Raw genomic sequence first — 26043 nt, forward strand, 5'->3', positions numbered from 1 at the left:
TCAGTAGCAAAACCTTGGACAAATAGACAGATAAGAGCATTGAGCGACATTGTTTTATGCTACTTACAGAGAGCTTAATAAGAAATGATAAGATAGGTAGATTTAAATACATATAATCATCGACATCATCATATCAGCTTTTAACTGTTCATTGCAAAACATAAGTCTCCTTGGGGGGTCTAGTAGTTACCACGTTTGGCAGGCGGATTAGCAACCGCAGTCGGGCTTTAGAGATGTTTTAAGAGGGATGCTGCTGCCCATCTCTCGTCCTCTCTAAGTAGCCTCTTACAACACCTACAGGAAAGAAAGGGGTGGTCTATCTATGCCAGAATCACACGACCATACAAATATTATGCATTAAATACATGTAAATTTTTAGAAAAGTTGTTCAATTCCACAAATGTTATAATTGATTTTTGCATAGGTATTTTTTAACCACGACTTCGTCCATGTAACCGAGATCAAAAATAGCCTGTACTTTTCAACCGACTTAAAAAAAGAATGAGGTTCTCAACTCGATTGTATTTTTTATGTTTATTACCCCAGAACTTCGTCATTTATAAACCGATTTAGCAAATTCTTTTAAAATCTAAAAAGGACAAACTTTCAAAACAATCCTATGGAAATTTTACCAAAATCGATCCCGTAGGTTTTTAAATCAAAATTATTAGTTTTGGCACGATTAAAGTTAGCATTTTTTTGTGCATCGAAATTTATTATTTGTATGTGCATAAATACTATACAAAAAAGATCCGTAATAATACATAAGTAGAAGAACATAGTAAGTATCCTACCAAAATTAGTTCATTCAAATACGCAACAGTCTTGTCAAGGTAAATGATACTTTTAAGGTCGTCGGAGACAGGAACAAATGGGGGAACATTATTCGTAAGAAAATGATACCTGTTTGAGGTCACGACCTTCACTCTTAAGGATATTGATGCACGAAAAATGTATAGTAGAATTAATAAATGATCATAAACTATATTCGTATATTTTAAAGTAAGAAATTGAAAGATTATTATTAATTGTAATTAAATATAGAAGAAATTAGAGTATAGATCTATTATTGTCCCTCAGACAGGAAGGGAAAGAATTGTAGTGATGGACACTAACGGTTCTATTGCTAATTACATTAAATTAAATACGGGTATATACCCATCAAGTCGACCTCTATACGGTCCTCTCTGAAAACCATCTTGGTTAAATGTTGGAGAATTATTGACGATGGACCAAATAACTCGACTTCACTTTCACCTATCATCCCTCACTAGTACGCCGCCCGCGTATACCAATAGAGCAAACATAGTTAAGAATTCATTTTCGTTTATTAAAGCACCACACACACATACGTGTAGCAAATAAATACATTAACGCTAAGTGCATGAGATGGAAAAAGACTGCAACGTTTTTAGCGTCTTATGCGAAAGCTAACGAAAACGCATCTACTAAAATTCTAGAAAAAATTACCACTTGTCTAGGGGAGCAGATTACATAATTAGTTTATAGATTTGTAATTGTGTATAATTACTAAAATATTTTTTTTTCAATACACAATTAGAACTTAACGCGATGCAAGTCCTGATTGTGTATTAAGAATATGTATAAACAATGCGAAACTTTAAAATTAACTACTAAAATGTTATAAATCCCCATCCAATGGAGGAGACCATGTGCTATGTGGCACTAAAAGATCACCAAAAGCCAAACTACAGTTGCCAATCCGCCTGCCAAGCGTGGCAACTACTTACAAAATCACTTTAATGGTAAACTGTTTTAAAGAAACGCTCCCGTTCCATATAATTTATGGGGGAAGCCTATGTTTACTAGTGGACAGATAACGATTGATACGATATGATACTAAAATGTTATTTAAAATAATATAATAATAATGGCGTGTAAATGGCGTTCCGTAAATAATAACAATAATTACAGTAATCGATGGTGGCATCAAAATATCATTACCACAAGATGTTATCATTAAAATGGGAAATAATAATGTACAGGAATGTTCAAGTGAAATTCAACATCTTTACTGAAGCTATAATAACACGTCGCGTTCTGCTGATAAATTAGTTTTTTTTTTTATGGATGATAATGGAATGGTAACCCCACCCGTGACGGGTGACTGGCGGGGCACCAGTGAAGGATGATAGGTAAATATGAAGCACGTCAATACGATAGGCTATATCGTGACGAATTCAACAAGAATTCTTCACGATGGTTTCCAGGGGGAACCACGTGGAGGTTGACCTAATAAGGCATATTGCTAGCAATGGGGCTGTCAAACTCCATTGCTAATAAATGGCTAACGATTTCGATTCCATCCTTATACAAAATAAGGACGGACCCTAAAACCTCCAGTCAATAAAACCCGATAGGAATCGTCCATTTCATTTATACCCGGGTCCAGCCTACCGTAAACGTTTCAGCTAGCCGAGGGTTTATTTTGCTCACTTTGTCCGTCCGATTGGGGACTACTGATTGGGTAATAACGCTTACTTACTCAATCGCGCCGGATATAAAGTAGATAATTGACGCGATACCGCTGTCCGTGCGACTGAATACGCTTCGTTTCGATAGGACCTGTAGCTCTACTATGAATTTGTACGGACAATTTCTACCGTGAAGCAATTGTGTTTGCATGGCTGTGTTTCGGTTTGAAGGGTGGGATATGGCGTGAATTTACAGGATACAGAGAAATAACATCTGAGTCCTTAGGAATGGGAAAGCATGGAGGGTATCATGGGCGAAACAGTATACTCTGTTATGTCCATGGTACTGCTCATGTCTAAAGGCGACGGTTACCACTATCCATCAGGTGGGCCGTCAGCTTGTTTGCCATTCTAAGTTGTATAAAAATAAAAACAATTTACGACAGTATATTACTGTTAAGTTTCTACATGAGGTAACTGTAGTATTCGACAATTTAGCGTAGAATATTAATCTACATCAACGAATACGCGACGTATTTAATACAGTTTACGAATACAGGCCACAGTTTATAATACGGGATGTTTGCAGTGTACTTTTTTTTATAATATAAAATAGATTAGAATTTAATGTGTAATAATAGTGGTTGGTGTCTACGTTTGTTCGTTTGCTACCTTTTGTCGTGTTAACAGCTCCGACAATCATTTTAAAATTTGGAATACATGTCTTATCTGAGTCGGATTAAGATATACGACCTTATTCATGAAAAGAAAAGTGTTTTGTTTTTTTTTTTCGGACTAAATTCTCAATTTGAATGAAAGTGACAAAACACTCAAATAGCTTTAAGTTTTTATGAATAAGAAGGATAAGTTACTTTTATTACAGTATTGTAGACAAGTCATAGGTAGTGTTATTAATTTATTATAATATTTGTTTTACCTAGAGATGCCTTGTAACATGATATGGTGTACGCGACGTCAGATACATAGATTAGTAAGATTGTGTTCTTAAAAAAAAAAAAAAATTTCAAATGCAACAAAACTAATTATTTTGATTTAAAAATGAAACAACTGAATCGATTTAATAAAATGTCTATAAAACCAATTTAGAAGTATATCCTTTAATATATAAATACTATATTAATATAATATGTATGATTATTTTATGAATATCTTTGTGTATGTAATTTACCACATTACTGAATATAAATATTTTTATTTTTTAAACCACCATCGAGTACGTCTGCAGATTCTAAAGGTTGATTGGTAGAGAATGCCTATAGCATTAAGTCCGCCTTTTGTACCACATTTTATTGGTCAATAAAGTTTAAATAAATAATGTACGAATAAATACCCACATATATTTTTAAATATTGTGTATTTAAGAGTTATTTCCTTTCTTAAACACGTCATATTATGTACCTACCTATATCTTTGTGCATAATTAAAAGTTACGTTTGCATCCTAGGGTCGGCACTAGATGATTATGAAAATGACATAACCCCAAATCATGGAATAAGCATGGCCCTCTGGCTCCCCTTTAAATAATCCTATGTTTTTAACGTAGTGTGGTATGAGTTGATATATCTACTTTATTGTCTATAGCCACAGATAATATACGAGTAACACTATACTAAATATAGTAGATTTAACGTAGTTGCGTAATATACTAGTAGTAAATCACTCTTTCGCATAAGATTATTTGTTAAAAATGAGTCAAATATTACTAATACAATAAGGATATATAATTACATTTAATCTAGAGTTACTAACAAAAGACAAAGTAATTATAATGCCTTTTAAGTAGCTGGTTTAGACTGATACCGGTCATTACAATAATAAGAGGATGTAATGACTACGTAACAGATACTAAAGTGATACATCAGTTTGCTCCTGTAATCTTTTTACTATCGTAAGATTCCGCTGATTATAGGAGCACTTTGTATTTTATTTATCAATGTTTCTATTTTTTGTATTTTTTTGATACCTATGTAAATGTACGGATTTGATATTTGTAATATAATAAAATATATACAGCTTAATATCCAAATAGTTTCATAGTTCCAAGACAAAATAACACATACATTTAATGTCATTATGTAAATTAATCTTATAAAATTATAACGATATCTTTACATGATTGATATTTAAGAAAAATGATATGAGGGGTCTTAACAAGAGTAATAGAAGCTATACACTGATTTTATCTGTCTGTCTGTTTGATCTGGGATCACACAAAAACAGCTGCACCAAATTGAATGCTGTTTTCAGTATTGTGTTCCTGAAAGTTTAATTTAAAATTTGGTATGCCTATATTTTATCTTAGTTTTCCGATTTCTAAGGTCCACGCGTACAAAAAACGGCAAAAATCTAGTATTAATTTAAAAAATATTAAACTGTAACAGCACAAAGACTTATATATCATATTTTATGTTTTTATTTCGTTTTACTAGATTCGTCATATTTCCTAGTGTGTGCTATGTTTATATTTATGTGTATGTATATGTAGTACATATTATTTGTTATAATAAGTAGTCTAATAAATAATATGTCTTTGATGTTTTTGTGCATTATACGTAAAAAATATTAATTCACTCTTGCGCCAATATATTCTTCTTTAACCAATGGTTGTCTGTAAGAGATTGCCCTAGCGATGAGACTGCCTTTTGTACCTTTATATGTATACTTTAACTTGTACTTCATGCTACTGTATTGTTGAATTGTATATATGTCATTGTTTATTTTTATGTTTTTGGTGCAATAAAGAATTAAATAAAAAAAAATATATCAGAAGGGTCATTTGCGAAATTGGATCAGAAGGGTTGTTCGTTAGTAACGAGTCACGTTATATAATTTCCCGTGTAGCCTCGCTCACCTAATGTGAAGCCTTAAGACGGATTACGTTTATTTTCGTACCATACAACCCTTTCGCGGCATTTACCTACTTATAACTCTTTAATATAGCTGTTACAAGTACCGGTATTATGATGTACAAACATTTAAAATACTATATAAAGAATTAACTAATATCCTTTATTCATAAAAAAAAAACAACTTATTTCTATAAGCCTATTTTAATTATTACATTGTTTTGTCACTGTCTTTCAAATTGAGAATTAAACAAAAAAAAGAGACAAAACAATTCAATAGCTATAATAATAGGTTTATGAGAGGTTTATCGTTTTTATGAACAAGAAGGTAATACGGCTGTGAAATAAGTATATATAAAAAATTACATGCTATACAAATTTAGATCTCATTACCTGTACAAAATAACACAACGATAACACAACAAGAGACCTTGGACATCTATTACAAATACACGATTTATAATCACAATAATTACATATATCTTGATTACATTTACAATAACAGAAAGATAACAGCAGTTTTGTGTATCTCGTGAGCGAAATTACCTCAGGCTTTTACTTTATTACCTACCTAGGTATCGACTTTATCAATGATCGTCTGTGATGATGCCATACTCCAAATCCTTATAATTCGACTATTATTGTATTTAAATAAAATGCAAAACATTTGGAAAATCTCAAGAAAACATAAGTAATTTGCATTTATAAATATTGCAAGGACTCGAGTTACAATCCATTCCAGTCCATTCTTTCTAATAAGAAAAAACTTTATCGAGGTGATATACTATATACGTGTAACGGAACGCGTATAAAATCATAATTCAGCCATTGTATTTTTAGATAGTAATATTTTATTAACTTTCCATACATAACGTGCAGCCACATGATCGATTCAGTATGATGGATTAAAAAATATTTGCATATTTCGCTTTCAAACCTAATGTATAACCTATTCCTTGGGAAAAGGTATAGATTTTTAAGAATACCTAGTACTATTGCTGGATTATCCTTTCCGTTACACGTTGTAAGAGTAGATATGTAAAATAAAACGACAATTTGGACAACGTTATTAAATTCAAGGTTCAATTCAACTTCAACTACTATCAAATATTATCCGATCAATCGAATTCTATACATTTTTAAAGCAAGTTTTCGAGTTGGTCGATTTGTTGATTTTAACACATGGTGGCCCTCACGAATATATAAATAGAAAAATCCAACTAACTATATTAGTGGAATTAAAACCATCAATATAATACTTCACATTTACTGTGATAAGACTAACTGGACAAAGAATTGTTTAGCTTATTTTAACTAGCTACTCGTAATTCGGTCAGGAGTTACATTTACAACTTTTCTCCTGTTGCATTGGGTGTATTATACGTTGACCCTAGTCGCCTCCTATTTTTTTTTAATGGATGATAATGGAATGGTAACCCCACCCGCGCTATCGGTATACACCGGCGGGGCACCAGTGAAGAATGATAGATGAGGATGAAGCAGGCCAGTTAGCCCATCGTGACGAATTCAACAAGAATTGTTCACAATAGTTTCCAGGGGGAACCACGTGGAGCTCGACCTAATAGGGCATATTGCTAGCAATGGGGCTGTCAAACTCCATTGTTAACGATCCCTTTCCAACCAGTCGCCTCCTATTAATATATTGGGGATGAGAACGTGCGATGACGCATTGTAATTTTACTCCGTCACGACATATAAATGGATCAGGCATATAAATTACATCATATCTAAGCTTTCTGATGTACAGTCAAAAATCAGTTTGTATTGAACACCCACGCCTAACGTTTATTAAACAAAAAGCATTGATTGGAGAATTACTGACCGTCAATGATAGAGCTTGACTCAACATTATCATTGTTGTAATATTTATATATTCGTTTGCTTGGGTACCTTTGTCCCATTCGTGTTTCAACCGTGAAGCGGTTGTGTTTGCATGGCTGTGTTTCGATTTGAAGGGTGGGATATGGCGTGAATTTACAGGGTACAGAGAAATAACACCTGAGTCCTCAGGAATGGCAACGCATGGGGGGTATCATGGGCGAAACAGTATACCTACTCTGTTATGTCCATGGTACTGCTCATGTCTATAGGCACCGGTTACCATTTTGCATCAAGTGGGCCGTCAGCTTGTTTACCATTCTAAGTTGTATAAAAAAAAGTAAGTAGAGAATTTTACAAAGATGAAAATCACTAAATCTGACCTAGCAGTCAAGAACAACACTAGTTTAAAATAAAGAAGAATATAGATAGATAGACAGATAGATACTCTTTATTGTTTCCTCCAAAAGATTACAATAGTGAACTTATTATAAATATAAATAATTACAAGAAATAATATAAACAATTACAATACATTACTTGGTTAAGCTCTTAAAAAGTCAACAGTTCATCTATTTATCTATTCTTCAATCATATTCATTTTAAATTCGAATTGAAACATGTATTATCATTTACGTGTGAATTTCGGTTCTCATTGGATAATGCTTGTTTCTGCACTGTTGCATATGTGTGTATGTATGTTCATTGAATGGAAAGGTGCTATTCGACTGAAGGTCAAAGGCACTACATAGCACAGAGTCATGAACGCAACCGTGCTTTAAGGAAACATAATAATATTAATATACTCTGTAAATAAGAGATTCTCTTTAGAAAAATTCTTGGTAAAAAAAAAATGGACGGAAATTCATCATGTTTATCTGTTCGTGTGACCATTTGTCCAAATGTTTGATATCTGCTTTTTTATTAACTACAGGTTAAAATATAAATAGGTATTATAATTTAAAATTTTGGTCACGACACACCTCTACTCAAGAGCTAGTTGAACTCGACTAGGTTAGATATATACTCATACAAGGTTAGGCGTTTCATTCAATATGTTTACATTATATGCCTACTCGTATATTGTGTTCCTGTTAATGGATCTAGACCTTTCCATGATATTTTTGGGGGATTATAGAAAAAAACGTATCTAAGCAGGTAAATACCTGCTTAAATAGATACCACTTTCCTTTTCAGTTAACATAAGTAAAGTTAACTGAAAAATGGTAGGCGAATTAATAATAATAATAATAATAATAAGAATAATAACTTTATTGTAGCTAAAAGTCGGGTATACAATTTCTTATACAGTGATTACTACACTAATTCCACGAAACATATGAATACACAATAATGAACACAACGACACCTCAAAATACACAAATCCTAACATGCCCAGAGTGCCGTCCTCCACGCGGTTCCTCGTGGAAACCATCGTGGTTATTTCTGGTCGAATTTGTAACGATGGGCCAATTGGCCAATTGATCTGATTTTATCCTCACCTATCATTTCTTACTGGTACCCCGTCAGCGTATACCAATAGCGCGGGCGAGGGAACCATTCCATTTTCATCCCATAAAATAGAATTGGTGTCGACTTATGACCAATCATCCAATATAAACGTTTTCTTTATCTGAATAATCACATACTACAAAGAAATTATTAAATACAGATAATCCATTGTCTAATTTTAATAAACGCAATTAAAACTAGATATGTACATGTATTTACATTTTTACATATTATATATTCATAAAACATCGTTGTATGCAGGGTCGTTATTGATCTCACATATTGTCTGTTACCTGCGTGGGAAGTTTCATTTATCCTCATATAAACGAGTTATATGTAAAATTTTCTCAAATATACCCAGCTATTTTTGAAAAGACTCGAAATAAGTATATGTAAATGTCGTTTACATTAAAACAATGTTCTTCATAAATTGAATTGTATTGAACGCATCAAAATTCTGAATAGTTACTTTCATATAAGAAGACTTAGTATCTACTTCTTTTAGGTGCGTTATCGCTTTACACATTTCAATCTTGTTTAATACAATTCATGTCATTGTCATGTATAATTTCACTCTTTTATCTTACATTGCTGTACTTAGATTACGCCATAGACTGACTGTCAATAATAAACGAGCCCAGGCTTGCATCTATCAAGCCTTTAAACATTTTTTCTTTTTCTTTTTTTGTTTCTTTTTTTTATTCAATTTAGAATGGCAAACAAGCTGAAGGCCCACTTGATAGAAAGTGGTGACCATCGCCTACATTATGATAAGTACTCACGTATCAGATTTGCAGCAGCACACCGAGTGGAATGTGGTGGAGACAGCAAACAGTAAACATAGCGCCAACCCATAGACCACCGCCGCTATTGCTTGGGGGGCGTTCATAGAACGTGTCAGCAGCTCGCGAGCCCCGAAAGACGCCGGTGCCACGCATAATGCGTGCGTACACACATTCGCTACATTCTCCACCTGTGTAATAGAATTTAGTATATTGAGTATTGCAAAATTTAGAAAAAAAAAAACATTGATGAAGGACATTAAACATTATTAGAGGGAGACTTAGTACAAGAGGCATGTTTTCTTAAAATGCATAGGTACCTCTGTCCCACTCGTGTTTCTGCTGTGAAGCAGATGTATGGCCGTGATATATATATATCGATTTGTAGAGTGGGATATGGCAGAGAGATTTCAGTTTACAGAGCCATAACACCTTCATTTCTTAAGAATGGCTACGCAGGGGCTAGAGCGTCATATTGCATTCTGTACTATTCATAGTACTTAGGTTAGTGTTGGGGATCTAACAACCCCATTGCTAGCAATATACCTTATCAGGTCGATATCCGCGCGATTCCCAATCAATAAACAACCTTGGTTAATTATCTATTAATTCGTTACTATGGACCAAGTGACCTGTTTCATCCTCACCTATTATCTTTCACTGGTGCCTCGCCAGCGATACGGATAGCAAAGACGGAGTTATTATTCTATTATCAACCATGAAAAAAGTACTATAAGCGTGTTTTTTTATGCAACTTAGAATGGCAAACAAGCTGACGACCCACCTGATTGAAAGTGAATAATACCCTGGACATAACAGAGTACACTGTTTCTCGCATATATTATAGCAATATACCCAACCAAGTCGACCTCCTCGTGGTTCCCCCTGGAAACTATCATGGTTAATTCTTGATGAATTCATCATGACGGGCTAACTGGCCTGTTTTCATTCTCATCGATCAGCCTTCACTGGTGCCCCGCCAGCGTATACCGTTAGCGCAGGCGGGCTTTCCATTCCATTTTCACCCATCAAAAAGCCTTCTTGTTAGCTATATTAAGTTGTATAAAAAAACCTAATATGTACAAAAGAACAGGTTAAACGTTGCTTAACCGTTGACCGACTAACAACTAGGTACAATTTGTGTAAGCGCTTTCGTTCGGTTTCGTGCGTGTTAGTAAACCGTTCATTACAGTTTTAACTACCGAGGTAACATAAAATTTGGGAGCAAAGTTCAGGAGCCCTAAATGGCTATTATTTGACCGACTGGGCCTCATGTCGATAATCAGAACCCACCGTCGTAAAAGGTCGGATTAAACGAAACGGGATAATTGATAGAAGGATAAATAAAGACGCATGATAAAAATAGCAACATTTTTTCTGATACAGTAACGTTATATATGAACGTCCATTGTGGAATTTGATAGGTTCATGGTTAGCAAATGATAAAAGAGGATGGATAAAACATAATATATAAAAAGAATTCGCCTTTTTAGTGACTTTTATTATAACTGTAGCGGGTGGTGTAATCCTATGAATATTAGAAATGCGAAAATTTGTAAACATGATGGGATGGATGGATGTTTGTTGCTCATTCATGCGAAAACTACTGAATGCATTTGAGTGAAATTTGGTACACGGATTTGGTATATCCCAATAATACAGCAAAATCACCAGATTAAATATTTATTTATATAGGTAGGATATGTTTTTCTTTATGGACTTAATTTTTATCTAAGAAAAACTGGCAAGGAACTCGACTATTGTTCTTTCTAAATCAGTTTAAGATAACAATACTATCTCTCTCCGGTCATCTTCAAAATCGTAGCTGAAAGCTAGCATTTTATTTATAATACTTAGAACCAGTAAACAAATAAGTTTACGGTCCACCTAATTGAATGTGGTAATATTCGATTTTTAAATGAAGTTACAAATGGATCTAAATTATGTTTGGTGAAAACACACACATACGGATATTTTCATAACATCTGATGCATGTGTGGGACAATATCGTACCTATTCAATTTTGAAGCGACTTAAAAAGATGAAGGTTTGAGGACATATATTATGTCAATTAGGTACCTCTTACTAGATTTTTATTTTTAAACCGTAGTTCATGCCTATAATGCTTATTATGCGCATTATGCGATAATACAACCCGCTCTATTTTCTCCCCATCATAATGTCGGTATTGGGCTCAGCACAGAACAGATTTTTGCAATTTTTTGGCAATGACTGTTATCATCAGACGGTCTATATAGTTGATTGCCATATAGTAGTATAAAAAATATATATACGCGAAAGATGGTCCTACATAGATCTTCTACTACATTGTGATTATGTTACCCTAATTTAGAAACATCAATGGTCATGAATTTGAATAACAGTACGACTGATATTATCAACTTTGTATCAATTTAAATTTCAGATTAATAATATGGCCGCACCAATGACTTTCTAGGCATCTATTTAAATATAATACTAACTTTTCGGTGTTAGAAATCTCTAATCAAACAAATTTAGTACATGGATACATCCACAATCCATATAGGTATATAGGTAATACTTGCCACAATAAATTTTAATATCTTCAAAAATATGCAAACAAATTGAGTTATGCCACATCAGCAACAAATGTCATCGATCAATCAACATTTGACTACTTTATATCACAATATAATTATACTTACCACTCCTTTAATAAGGTGAAATCTAAGTAAGTCCAATAGTACAGCACCCATTAAAATAAGGATATCAATGGACTGGTAAAGTAAAAAAAAAGAAATTGATGAATTCACATGAGAAAGAATGTGAATATATTCACTTTATGTCTATAATATTACACTATTAAATTTTGTTTTAATTTTATGAAATATTGTGATCTATTTACATGCATAACAAGAGTGTGCATCTATCTATACGGTAATATTTAATATAATTTTTAAGGAGGTGAGCACTCTAAGGAGGCAATTAGCACATAGTAAATTTGGTCATTTTACTAATATACATATTATAAAAAAGTTACATTAAAAATAAAAAGTGAAGGAGCTAGTATTAAAGCATACTGATTTACATGGATAAAGAAAATTTGAATTATTAAGTATCTTCAATTTTGAAATTAATCTGACCAAGTTTCTTTCCTACATTTATTAATATTTGTTATATAATACTTTCTATATTTTTCTTATTATCAAATAATGCTAAAAAAATTTAATCTAGGATAATTTAATACTCTAAGGCTACAGACTACATGTTTAATATATGTATAAAAGTTTTTAAAAATTTTATTTTACAATTATTCAGGTAAATCAATTTTATCCCCTTCAAAGTACTCCCCCTGTGACATAATGCACTTGTGCCAACACCGTTTCCACTGTGAGAAGGCTCCTTGAAAGTCCTCTGGTTGTAGGTTTCTCAGCTGCCCCGTCGTAGCTTTTTTTATCTCATTTATGTCCCCCAAATGCCGCCCCCGAAGTACCAATTTGGTTTTTGGGAACAAGAAGAAGTCACACGGGGCCAAATCCGGCGAATAGGGGGGTGTTCGGTCACCGTAATGGAATTTTTACTCAAAAACTCACGGACAACAAGAGAGGTGTGGGCAGGGGCATTGTCGTGGTGAAGAATCCAACGCCCCTCTCGCGCCAATTCTGGACGAACTCGTGCCACACGAGCTTTGAGGCGTCTGAGCACATCGACGTAGAATTTTCCATCAACTGTCTGGCCTGGAGGGACGAATTCTTGATGGACAATCCCCCGAACATCGAAAAAAACAATCAACATTGTCTTGACATTTGAGCGGGATTTTCTTGATTTTTTTGTTCGTGGTTCCCCGGATGTCTTCCACTCTTTGCTTTCACGGCCATTCTTGTCGAGTTTCGAGAGAAACTTGATTACGACGCGCTGCTCTTCAACGGAAGCGGGCTCCATGCCGACGGGGTTTCGTTAAGGGGTAACTTCACAGATGGCGTGACAAGCCAGTTCGCACCGCACGGCGGTCAGACCAGAACTGAAGCATTGTTAGGGACATAAGGAAGGGGTCCTGCGCTTACCTGGCCTCCCCACTCCTCTTTCTCGCATTCCAGAACACTTTTATACGAACTTTCCGGACAGACCTCGTATATGTAGATGTTTAATATGTATATTTACATATGACATATATAAAAATAACTATGCAATGAGTAGAAAATATGAACTTATAATAATTGTACATATCAATAAATTTGAAATGTAGGTGTTTAAACGATTATAAAAATTGTTTGTTTATTTTTTATTTTATTTATTTAATTTTAATTTATGTATAATAATACTAACCGCAGTTGGTACATATGCTCTGTTAGATGTGGCCCTCTCATTCATCCATTTCACCGCATTTAGCCTCTTCCAGGGAAGATCACAGTGGAAATAAATTTTACTCTCATTGAACTTAGATTTAAATTTCATTATTATCACAGAAAATAAGCTTACAACGTCACCCATTTGTCGCGCGTTATATCGCTTTGAGAGTTATATGTTAAATGGTCATGAGACCAACAACAATATGCATTTATTTGTAATGATGTTATCATTCATGTTATTAATTCAATTTACGTTTTTCTGATAGGGAACACATTTTTATGTTTTAATATTTCACAACCACCCTTGTCAATCTCACTTGCCAGAGTGAGGGAGACAAAACGGAAATAAAGAATGAGAACTCTGTCTCATTGATTGAACGAATGAATCAAATGAATGGAGTTGTCAAAACGTCAAGAAAATTATAAAGTCTCTATACACGATCAAGATACTTAATATTTAAATTTTTATGTAGAGCTTTATTCAATATTTCATTCTCTCGAAATAATTTATAATGTGTAAGTGTGTGTGTAATTATCACAATTGAAGCCGATTCTAAACCGCCACTTCTTTAAACTTATCTCGTAGTAATTTTTTTTAATTTAATAGTTTCGCGAAATTGTTGTCTTAAGAAGTAATAAATAATAAATAAATATAAATAAGAGTAATACTTAATTGTCTTATATTTATATTGGTCTTATAATAAAGATTTTTACTGTGATACCAAATTGAAATATTAATTTTAGAGATAGGTTTAGAGAAATAACGCCTTGGAATTGCTATCCTCTTCCCCTCCACGCTGTGTATGATTCCTTCCCCAACCAAAGGGAGGAGCTTTTAACTAACTACTTATATTACTAGCAGTTGTTTAGGGGGCATTAAGACCCCATATATATAAATATTTATATATTAAAAAATGCTGTGTGATCCTAGTATAGAATAGGCCACCCCTTCTTTTCCCGTGTGTGTAAGAAATTACTAACAGAGGGCGAGGGATAATCTATTAGGCCGAGCAGTGTCCCTTTTAAAACATCACTAAAACCTAATCATGGTTGCCAATCTGCCTGCCAAGCATGGCAATTACTGGCAAAACTCCCCCAGGGGGAGGTTTATGTTCACCAGTGGACAGTTTAAAACCGATATGATGATGATATTATATATATATATATATATATATATATATATATATATATATATATATATATATATATATATATAGCCTGGTTTGATTTGTTAATAAGAAAAAGGGGAAAAAACAAAATTTGGAGAGAGTAGATGAGGCTCTAACCCATCAAGAGCCAAAAAGTCTAGATGTATAGTAGTCTTCATTATATGTTCAATCTGGATGTAGATATTCATTTCATACTTATAATAAATAAATAGAGGAGGCTAATCTAATAAATATTTACAAACTTTATTAGTTACTTTATATTTACAGAGATCAATCATTACAGTTTATAATTACTTCTCTTGATTCAAAGGTTGCCTGGATGATATCGCTTTTAGCGATAAGGCCACCCATTGTTTTCTCACTGTGATTATTTCTTGTAATTGTTTGTATTTACAATAAGTTTACTATTGTAATCTTTTGGAGGAAACAATAAAGAGTATCTATCTACAGCTAATTATTCTAAAAGTTACTCTCAAATAATTGGAGAAGTCTCTTTATTTCTGCTATTCTGGCTGCTTGTGCTTGAACTGGTATCATAGCCTGTGACACTTCCTCACCTTTGGCTAATATTGTATACATACTCTTAATGTTGTTATCCATTGCATCACAAGTCTTTCCGACTGCTTCTTTATAAACTTCCATATTTTCTGCTGTCAATGAAGAATTGGAATGTAAAATACTTGATAGGTTTTCTATTAAATTATCAACAGATTGAGCAATCTTTTGAGCTTCATACTCAAGATCATTCAGGACAGTTATATCTATTTGACCAATCTGTGGTGCTAATATCTGTCTGTAGAGTTTACCAGATGGAGTACTTGATCGTGATGCACTGGAACTGCCAAATACTGGAGTTTCACCTCTTTTAGTAATGGGGCTAGACAATTTTATCTTAAATTCTAGATCATCAGCAACATAGTGTGTCATGTCTCCTTCATAACTAACATGTCCATCAAGATCTAACGGAAATTTTTCTTGCTTCCGATTCTCTGAAGGCAAATCATATGGTCTTGATGGACCAGTGGCTTTTGCCTGTTCTTCATTTGATTGACCATGATCAGAGTGGAATGATATCTCACTATAAGACGCGGTCATCCGTGCAGATATTTCATCATCCATGTCGACCTCGGCTTGTTGTTTACTTGATGTAGCTTCGGTAAGCTCCTTTTCTTCTGTTAATGGTGAAGTTGTAGAGTCCGTTTGAATATTTGAAATATTCGCCATTTTCTGTATGGAATAAAAATTAAAAATATTTACAAATATAATAAAATTAAGATTGTTTTTAGCTACAGAGAATATCAAAATTAATTTATCAAGACTCAAATATTTTAATAAAATATTAAACATATTTGTGTGCCATATTATATTTTATAGAAATAGAGGACGTTTTATACCTCTGTATTTAGAGTGAGGACAGTCCATATTTCAGAAATGAAATATAAATTTAGGGACTAAATGAACAAAAAGATGAAATGGGACCACTTCATTAAGAATTCCTATTTAAAATTGCAGTATTTTATTATTAGGTTTTAACCTTAACATTGTTAAGCCATTAAACACCAACAGGTAACTATTACGTTATTTACTAAATAAGCACAAAACAAATAGGACTGAGTTTTTCAAAAAAATTATAGAAATATGCAGTAGCTTTGACTATTATAATTGGTAATTTTAGACTTTAAAGTTAGGCAATACCTTTATGTAATAAGTATTTATCACAGTTAATTGATAGTCACTTATTTGTTTAAATAAATATATTTGTTTTAATATTAAGAAACAGTATATAAAAGAAAATAACTATGACAAATTACAGAGACTAGCTAAACTAGCTATGACAGGTAAGTAAACTATTTAAGAATCGATATTATTAATATACCTGAAAATCTGTGCAACCATTTAAAAGTACGACACAAGTAAATGAATATTCATAGATTTCTACACTTATGTGTAATATACCTCTGTACAAAATATCAAGATTGATGGGTATTACAAAAGTTGAAAGTAGAGTTAAAATTAATATGATATGGACAAGTATGCGCAGAGATGAAAAGCATATTTTAAGAAAAGTGCTAAGTATGAATATGGATATAAGGGTAAAAAAATCTAAAAAGACAGAAATCTAATCTCAAACAGAAATGACTGGAAATAGAGATGAACGAAACATATTGAATGTGAATGTGAAAAAGACTCTATTTTCCGCGCTTAGCCTCTCATTTGGGCCGTTGTGCGTGTGAGTCGTGGCTAGTACAGCTAACCTAGCTCCGCCCAGAAACACAGAAGCTTCCTGGGTTCTTCACAGGCTTCACGGAGCGACCTCACCGTTCCGAGGATTTCTAAACGTTGATGGGTCACAGCCTCACATTCCAGGATTACGTGAGTAACTGTTTCTTCGGCGTTGAAACAGCCTCGACATAGAGGGCTGTCTGTGGCTTCTATTGTGTATAAATGTTTGTTTAATGGACAATGGCCCATTATTGTCCCTATCATTATTTTGAGGTTTTTTCTATCTAGATGTAATAAACGTTTTGATAGTCGTTGATTCAACGTAGGTACGGCCAATTTTGATTGTCTGCAATCAGTAGCCTGTATCCATCATTGGTTTTGTATGTCAGCGGGTCTCTGACGAATCCATATTCGAAATTGCGAGAACGGAAGAGGAAGAAGTGGATACGGGCCTACCACCCTCGTTCCTGAGCCTCTTCTAGCCAGTTCGTCTGCGGCATCGTTACCATAAGATCCACTGTGCCCTTTTATCCATTGGAGGATAACTCGGTTATTGGAAGATATCCTATCCAGTGAATGGTGGCATTCAATTATCAATTTGTTGTTTGTCTTATTGCAAAACGTACATATTAACTAAACATATTACGCCGATCCTAAATAAATAATTATGATATGGGTAAAAAGATGAGGATGACGAGGTATCATAAAAAACTTGGCTACTTCATAATATATATTTTTTTAATTTAGTTAACTGGTTGCATAGATTTCACACAGGCGGACTTTTATCAAAGTGAGATAGGCCTGGGTATTACTCATACTTCAATCAATTTCATACAAAATTTCATAAATTTTTTGTCAATTTTTATTCTTCCTTGCCTCTACATAGAGTAGCTGCATTAGGATTCTTTTTCTTTTTAACTCTCTTGTCTACTTCGGTTCTGCTCGTAGACAGAGAATTTCGATAATATTTAACATTTGGTCTCTCAGAACAATCGGTAAATGTTTCTTATTATATATATTAGGGATTCAACTATTTATTAGTTTAATTTTACTTAACACCTACAACTAGTTTTTGATCATAAACAATAATAATTTGTAGGTATTAAAAAATGTCAAATTTGCGGGAATTTTTGACAGTTGTCATTGTCATCTTGTCAATAAAAACATTCGTGAATATGAATTCTTCTTGAATTCGGGCTATTATAATTTATCTTGTATGCTTATTTTTCTTCAGTGTAACGCCAGTTTTTGTTAATTAGTGCTATATAGAAATGCATGCTTTTGATCGGTGAGTTAAATGTTTCAAAAGTCGCTGAAGGCAGAACATGCATTGTCCGTTTAACATGGCGCTTCATAACGACATGTGCGGATGATAAAGTTGTTAAAATGTCGTGTTAGTTTAATTTACAATTGCTGAATACATATTTGTTGTTGTATTTTGAGTTCTGATAGATAGAAATTTCATTGTTCTATTACATAACGGGTTTGTAGTATTCTAAGTAAGATACCGAGACAAGTATTGCAATGGTGAAAACCCGTCGCAGTAATGGAGAGAATGGGGAGGTTGACGATGGGAATTATGCTGTAAACGACGTTGGCAGTGTATCTGATGAGAAGGTGAAATTTCGTTACAGATATTACGTATCTTTTAGACAGGTCTTGCGCCTTTGCTTTGTTTAGAGGTATTTTATGTGAGTCAACTTCCTGTCCCCATTTCCTAGTTGGTAAATGCTGCACGTAGTTGCATGCGCTTTTATTACAAGTGTAAATTCACGGTTTTCCATAACCAGCCTTGTTTTTTTTTGTTATGATGTAATAATTTAGTCTATTCCAATATTTTAATATCTTCAATGTGTATATGTCTAAACAAACAATCCATTACAATTTAATAACAATATTTATTATTCTTGGTAACATGTAGATGGAAGACAGTGCCCCCACTTAGTAAAAAATTTAAATCATATAGATAGGCTAATATGTGTTATTTGAAAGATACTTTTTGTGATTATTAATACATTATATTATTTAATGTTACATATAAGAAAATACATACATACATGACTGCTATATAGTATAGGTATATTAATATTTTATAGCTAACAAAGAATGTTGCTAATGGGATTAAATGATGCATTAATTTGTTTTCCATTTTCAGCTCTGATATGTTAAGAAATTGAGTCTGGGCTTAAGAGTAATTAAAACATGCACACTGTTAGTTTCTTATGGCAAATTCCACTATTAGTTATTATTAAAACCTGTGCAAGTAGTACAGGTGTTTTATTATTTATAAAAATAAATGTTAAAATTTGTTAAGATATTTGTTACTAGGTCATTATTTATTGATTTGAATAAATGTTGTACACAGATGATATCATTCTATCCTTTATGTGAATTTAGGATATCACTAGATTCATACAAAAGGATTTTTTTATATCTGTCATATAGGCAAAGCTGTAGGTAATAGCTACTATAATTATTTATATAAAAATTATATACAACAGAATGTAATAAAACTGCCACATGTGGCTAGTTACCAAAAACATATATATTTTATTGATATATTTAACTAAAATTTAGATTTTAGATATAAACAAATATGAATATTTCAATTAAAGTAAAATTATTTGTTATATGAATCATCTCTTAGTATAACTTTGGTTTATATGGAACTTTACAAATGCAATTAGTAAGTAGTAACTAATTACACTTTTCAATGATAATAATAGTGTTTTTAACAATATTAGTCATATACTCATATAAATAAGATAGGTCTTAGTACAAGAAACTATTTGACGAAGCAGTTATACCATACAGTGATAAGAAAAAATGTGATTTTAAAACAGAAGGACATATATACTTCCAAATGCTACATATAAATTACCTTTCAGATGTGATAACCCCTTAGAAAACCTGACTAAAACTATGATGTGGCCCTGTTTAATCATAATTTTTTAGCATATAGCACTGTTTCAATTAATAAAAACCATAAAACACATTAACTTGCGTTAAAGAAGGGGCACATACATTCATATACTTGAAAATATTTATCATCTTCCTACCCTTATCCCAATTATTATTTGGGGTCGGCGTAATATGGTTTTATCCATATTACAAAATGATTCGGCTTATAGTTTTACGACCGGCCGCCTGCCTGACATCAACCCTCTTTGGGAATACACTTGAAAATATTACCCTCTATTATTTGGTAGTTGGGCAATAAAAAGTATAAATCTTAATAAAATAAATATTGTATCAAAATCATTAGGTAGATAAGTGTATTTAAATTTGATTATCTTTTTATAGATATGTAGTTTTAGAATTATAGTTGTGGTGGGGTTGCCTGCTCTTTTTTATTTATATTAAATTATTTATATTAAATATTAAATTTTATACACTCAATGGATATTTGTTGAAAATCCTGTGTTATTTTATGTTTGGTTGTCCCTATGATATGCATGTTATTGCATTAATATACATTTTATTCAATATAAAACAAATGTATTTAAGATTAATAGTAGTTTTATTCATTATTTACAAGATATTAAAAATTGAAAATTGATTTGATGATTTATTGTATTTGTATTGTATTGTATTGTAAAAATCTTTATTGTACATAACTTAGATTTTATATATTTTATGTAATTATTAATTAATATATTTTATATACATTATTATTATATTGCAATAAATAAGTTCAGAATTTTTTTTTTTAAATTTTAGGCAAGCAATTGGTCCCAACGTGAGCTAAGGAGTAGTCAGTATAAAGTTACTAGAACAATCCAACGTTGGCCCACTAAATGTAAGTAGGGCATATATTGCAATCAATTCTGAAGTGCCATTTCTTAAAATTTATCTTTAATCTAATATTTTAATTTGATAGTTCTATGAAAAATAATTTCATTTTTATATAATTGTATTTTATGAATCACTCATCATAAACTAAACTGATAATAGTTCTATCATGAAACAATTTCAATGATTGAAAAATATTTCAGTAGTTATTGAAATATTCCAGAGGGAGACTTTATACAAAAGTCGATTGCTTGGGTACCTCTATCTCATTTGTGTTTCAAACGTGAAGCAGTTGTGTTTGCATGGCTGTGTTTCGGTTTGAAGGGTGGGATATGGCGTGAATTTACTGGGTACAGAGGAATAACACCTGAGTCCTCAGGAATGGTAACGCATGGGGGATATCACGGGCGAAACAGTATACTCTGTTATGACCATGGTACTGCTCATGTCTATAGGCGACGGTTACCACTTTCCATCAGGTGGGTCAGCTTGTTTGCCATTCTAAGTTGTAAACAAAAAAAAAAAAATTTCATATCTTAACTATTTCTAAAGTAAAAAAAAAGTTGCCATCCTTTATATATATGTATAGAGTTGACAATTAGAGCTGTTTTAATATCTACCAACCACATTATGGAAAGCAATAAGAAATATATTAGCCCTTAGAATAAATATTTTACTGTGATATCAAATTGAAGTTTTCATTTTAAAAATAGGTTTACAGAAATGGTGTTTCACAATGGAGTCATTGTCAGATTTTATAGAAATTTTATATTATTTATTAGAATATGATAAATATATTATTTTTTGTGAAATCATCATTAGATAGTCGCAGATGCCGTACCATCAAGATGCCTCGAATAGTATTCCCAGAAAGTGACACCGAACCTGAAAAATATTCTAGAAGGTATAGTCTTGATTGATGTATAATATATTCTGTTTTTAAAAAATATTCTTATTCATATTATACAAAATTATTGAATTATTATTATAATATTTTTTCTTAGATCCAGACAAGTAAGAGTGTTTTTTGCTGAAGATAATGAACCAACCAATAGTGTCCGACGTAGCCGTGGACCAAGGAAAAATTACGTCGAAGACAGTGAAGACAAACCTATACAAGAAAGTATGTGTTCCTTCGTCATACAGCATAAAGCTTATATAAAATCAAATTATGTGTCTAATTTGGTCATGTAATATGGCAATAAATGTGATCTGAAGATGTCTTATCTGTTATTAGATAAAGCAGTAGCAGATTAGTGCTAGTTACTTTTCTGTCTTAGGATTCTGAGATTAGACCAAATTTCAGAATTTTGTCCTTGTTTTAACTTTATATGTCAATTTCAGATGTAAGAAGAAGTTGTCGGAAGCGTAAACTCCTCCATCACAATTTCAATGAAAGTTGGATAACTAATGAATTGAAAGTCAAAGGATATCCAGATTTATATGGTTTCCCTGGTTCCAGTTCCTCCGATGAATCATACTCAGGCGATGAAACCAGAACCACACCAAAAAAAATGGTAAATCAAATTGTAATTGAATTTCTAAAATATATGTTAGTATGTGAAGTAGCATGAAACTATAATAAATTTTACAAGCTATGCCCAATGTTGTTTGTGGTGTTTTTCATATCTAAAAGTGACGATTACCACGTTAAAAATATAAAAAGGTTCATGTAACCATTGGGTAAATTCTCATTTTAGATAGAAAAAAAAAACAATTTTCATGTTCAAGTTAAGCTCGCCTGTTGTACATTTTTATTTAAAATAAATTATAAGAATGTAATTTTTGTGTACAATAAAGTATAAATAAGTAAATAAATGTTTATAGTCTAGCAGCCATGTTCCCGCTAATACAGATGAAGACACACAGCTATCGAGACAACGGCGAACGTCTGCACGATTTCACAACAAAAAATCTAATGTGAGTCACGTAGCATAATAATTTTTTGCCTATATTCTTACATTTACACTAGCTTTAATCCGCGGCTTCGCCCGCGTGATCGGGGTATGTTTACTGACTGGGATAAAAAGTATGCTATAACCTACTCCATTATAGTACGTGTATACTAAATTGCATAGTAATCGGTTAAGCCGTTAAGGCGCTAATAGGAACAAAAAACAAACAAACACTTTCACATTAACAATATTAATTGATTCAACTAATTAATTTGAGTATACAAAAAAGTAAAAGTTAATGTTAAAATATGTCAAAAATTTAACATCATAACTCATTATGATACTATTAGATAAAAAGAACGGTGAAGGACAAACCTGGTTCAAGTAGTCCCCTCGTGTGGATCTTTTTATACGCGTTCTTGTTTTACTCCAAATTATCCAACACTTATTGATTTGCTGATGTTTCACTTGATGATGCTCGGAGATCGCAGCTGATCTGAGTAGTACGCGACTGGCGGATTTTTTTTACATATCTTAACAGAACTTGATCTGCTCGCCGCACAGTTGGGCTACAGACTGATTTTGTAGCCATCTATCCCCAATATGATCCCAGATTTGATCGGGAATATGGATAGGTAAGGAGGGTAGAAGGATATTGCGGCATTACATTCGGATATGTTGTTCATTTATTCATTTATTCATTTATTTATTGCCATTACATGTTGTAACAAAATTGGAGTATATGTTGTTAACATTAATAAATCTTAATAAATGATAAATTTTTAGATTATATATATGTATCGTCGATTAGTATAAAAAAAAAAAAAAAAAAAAAAAATACAATGTGAAAAATGTAAACGATTAAATATGCTATTTTAAACTTTTTTTTAAATTTTGTTAACATAAAAATGATAAGATTATATTAACCAGATACAATGTAAATGTAAACATGCTCATGATTTACAATTATATCACCTAATGGGGTAGTCAGATGTGTTTGCCGACTGTCAACCATATTGATTATGGCTATTGATAAATAAATTCAATAAATGGTGGGAATATTGGTAAAATACAAGAAAAACATTATTTTTTAGGAGGCAACTGAAACAGATTCCGAAGATGAACAAAATCAAACAGTTATAGAAAAGAAGCCACTGACAGACAGTAAAAAGGAGGATGAGAAAATGGAAGTTCAACCCTGTGAGGAAGTGAAGGCTGAGAGTGAACCCAATGTCCAAACACAGGAAAGTGAAAGGTATTATTGTTACCTACTTATTGATCTACGTTAGCTGCGTAATATTTGAATTATGCGTAGACTAGGCCGTAATATTCATTTTATAATTATAGAAATCAGAAGGCTTAAAAAAATGTCTCAAATGTATAATGCATATTTATTATAATTTTTAGAGAGTTATGTCCATTTTTTAGTAATCAAGCACCAGCGAGATCGACCCGAAGCAGAGGGAGAGGTCGACCAAAGAAAGAGGATAGTCAAGAGACAGGTATCTTAAATTATGATAATAATAAATAGTTTTTACCAATAAGGGGGATAAGTGTATATATTTATCCCTCTTATTCACAAAAACTAAAACATCATACAAACCTACTTTAGCAGTTAGTGTTTTGTCACTTTCTTTCGAATTGGGAATTAAGCTAAAAAAAAAGGCAATTGGTTTGTGAGACGTTTGACATTTTTATGAATTAAGGATTAAGTTATAAAACAATGTAACACGAAGGACGCAATAGATGTAAGATCCAAGTATATTTAGGTGTTTATTAATTAAAGATTAGGTTAAAAAAAATCGATTTCGATAAAATTTCTATGACACCAATCTGTAAGTGTATCCTTTAGATAAAGAAAAAGTTTTCCAAATCGGTTTACAATTGACAAAGTTATGAATTTATGATGTAATAAACATAAAAAAAAATACAATAGAATTGAGAACCTTCTTCTTTTATAGTCTGTTAATAACTACAGTATTGTTTTCAGCATCCGAGACTTCATCGTCGGAATCTGGTAGCGAGCTGACAATGGGCCGACAGCCGCGACGGTCTAATCGTACTCGAAAAGCTAAGCCTGCTTTTGTACAAATCGCTCAAGGACAGACCCGTTCTAGAGGTACGTAATTTATTATTTGTTATTCACTGCTTTCGTGTTTATATCATTTTTTAAAATGTGCTAGCTTTATTTTTGAAATGAAAAAAATGACATGTTTTTAAGTACACTATCAATTAATCATTTTGCATATAAGCATATAATATTTTGCTATTAAGGAATTGGAAAAATTGAAATTAAAAATTATGCTTTACATGAATGCATCTCATAGATGATGCTTTCCCCCATAGAGGATAAATGCAATATTATTCTTGCTTATTTCTAGTTTCAGTGATATGACATTTAAATTTGAAGTAGTCAAAATATGTAATTTCTAAATTTAGATTATTTTATTTTATTTTTATATATTTTTAAAATTCTAGCAAATGTTTATTTATTAAAGATATATTGTGATAAAATCTCTATAATCCTATACAGGTTTGACATAAGTAACGTTATTTGATTAATTACACAAGTTTTACAGTTATACTGTTGTGTGTAAAAATACATTGTTCTGATGGTCATTTATATCATTTGTTTACAGCTAAAACATTTACAATAAGAAAGAAGCCATATTCTCTTAGGGAAAGAAAACCTAAAATTCTGCGTAGGAAGACGATCAGATGTGAGTATAAATTATAAACTCGTTGAATATTTTTCTTACGCATATTTAGCTTTAAAACAACATATATCTGTATTTTCTTATGTTTCCAATTAAGCTGATCTTTACAAGAAAATTAATATAGAAAAGCAATATTATGTATTTTGTATGTACTAAAATTAGAGTGAATTGTTAAACGTTGTAACAGAATTTTGTTCAATAATATACCTTCTGCTAAACTAGTTCAAACTTCTTATGGCACTGCATTGAATATTTTTATAATAGAAATATTAAAATATGAAAATTATATTCCAATAAATATTGTGTGATTGAAAAATTTCGGAACAGGTAAGATTTAAATCCGCTTCTTTTACATCACACCATGCTAAGGCCAAGTACTCTTATACTGTTGATTTTGAACAGGCCTCCAGTAGAGCAGTAACTCAACTGAGCGCTGTACTGGATGTCCGTTTGAAATCAACAGGTACTACTATAATTATTG

The 26043-nt window shown here is 32.3% G+C and overlaps 3 protein-coding genes across 4 annotated transcripts in view; 1 reads left to right on the plus strand and 2 right to left on the minus strand.

Moving 5' to 3' along the window:
* Positions 1-14104, minus strand: part of LOC113516106 (monocyte to macrophage differentiation factor) — a 28346-nt gene extending 14242 nt beyond the window's left edge. Inside the window, exons 1-2 of the mRNA XM_026900475.3 lie at positions 13744-14104; positions 9436-9626 (exon numbers count right to left, since the gene is read on the minus strand). Of these exons, the coding sequence (XP_026756276.1) occupies positions 9436-9626; positions 13744-13908 (356 nt within the window). The 5' untranslated portion in view covers positions 13909-14104. The remainder of the gene's footprint in view (positions 1-9435; positions 9627-13743) is intronic.
* A 1050-nt stretch (positions 14105-15154) lies between these two features.
* LOC113516102 (BLOC-1-related complex subunit 6) lies at positions 15155-16767 on the minus strand. 2 transcript variants are annotated; one of them, XM_026900468.3, is made up of 2 exons: positions 16631-16767; positions 15155-16162 (listed from the first exon to the last, which is right to left on the minus strand). In XM_026900468.3, the coding sequence occupies exon 2, from the start codon at positions 16157-16159 to the stop codon at positions 15395-15397; it is 765 nt and encodes a 254-aa protein (XP_026756269.2). In that variant the 5' UTR covers positions 16160-16162; positions 16631-16767; the 3' UTR covers positions 15155-15394. The 2 variants fall into 2 exon arrangements, with proteins under 2 accessions (XP_026756269.2, XP_031764652.2); XM_031908792.2 differs by lacking the exon at positions 16631-16767 and adding an exon at positions 16470-16599.
* A 1522-nt stretch (positions 16768-18289) lies between these two features.
* Positions 18290-26043, plus strand: part of LOC113516186 (ATPase family AAA domain-containing protein 2-like) — a 28875-nt gene continuing 21121 nt past the window's right edge. The window contains 11 exon segments of the mRNA XM_052899058.1: positions 18290-18446; positions 18650-18775; positions 20879-20957; positions 21773-21854; positions 21955-22073; positions 22295-22467; positions 22778-22870; positions 23940-24100; positions 24274-24347; positions 24836-24964; positions 25485-25565. Coding sequence (XP_052755018.1) covers positions 18683-18775; positions 20879-20957; positions 21773-21854; positions 21955-22073; positions 22295-22467; positions 22778-22870; positions 23940-24100; positions 24274-24347; positions 24836-24964; positions 25485-25565 — 1084 coding nt within the window. The 5' untranslated portion in view covers positions 18290-18446; positions 18650-18682.

The sequence above is a fragment of the Galleria mellonella genome, unplaced genomic scaffold (genome assembly GCF_026898425.1).
Source record: "Galleria mellonella isolate WM207_F2 unplaced genomic scaffold, CSIRO_AGI_GalMel_v1 utg56, whole genome shotgun sequence".
Taxonomy (NCBI): Eukaryota; Metazoa; Arthropoda; class Insecta; order Lepidoptera; family Pyralidae; genus Galleria; species Galleria mellonella.

Coding starts and splice junctions, on each gene's coding strand:
- LOC113516102 (XM_026900468.3), bottom strand. CDS start 16,159: ATGGCGAATATTTCAAATATTCAAACGGACTCTACAACTTCACCATTA.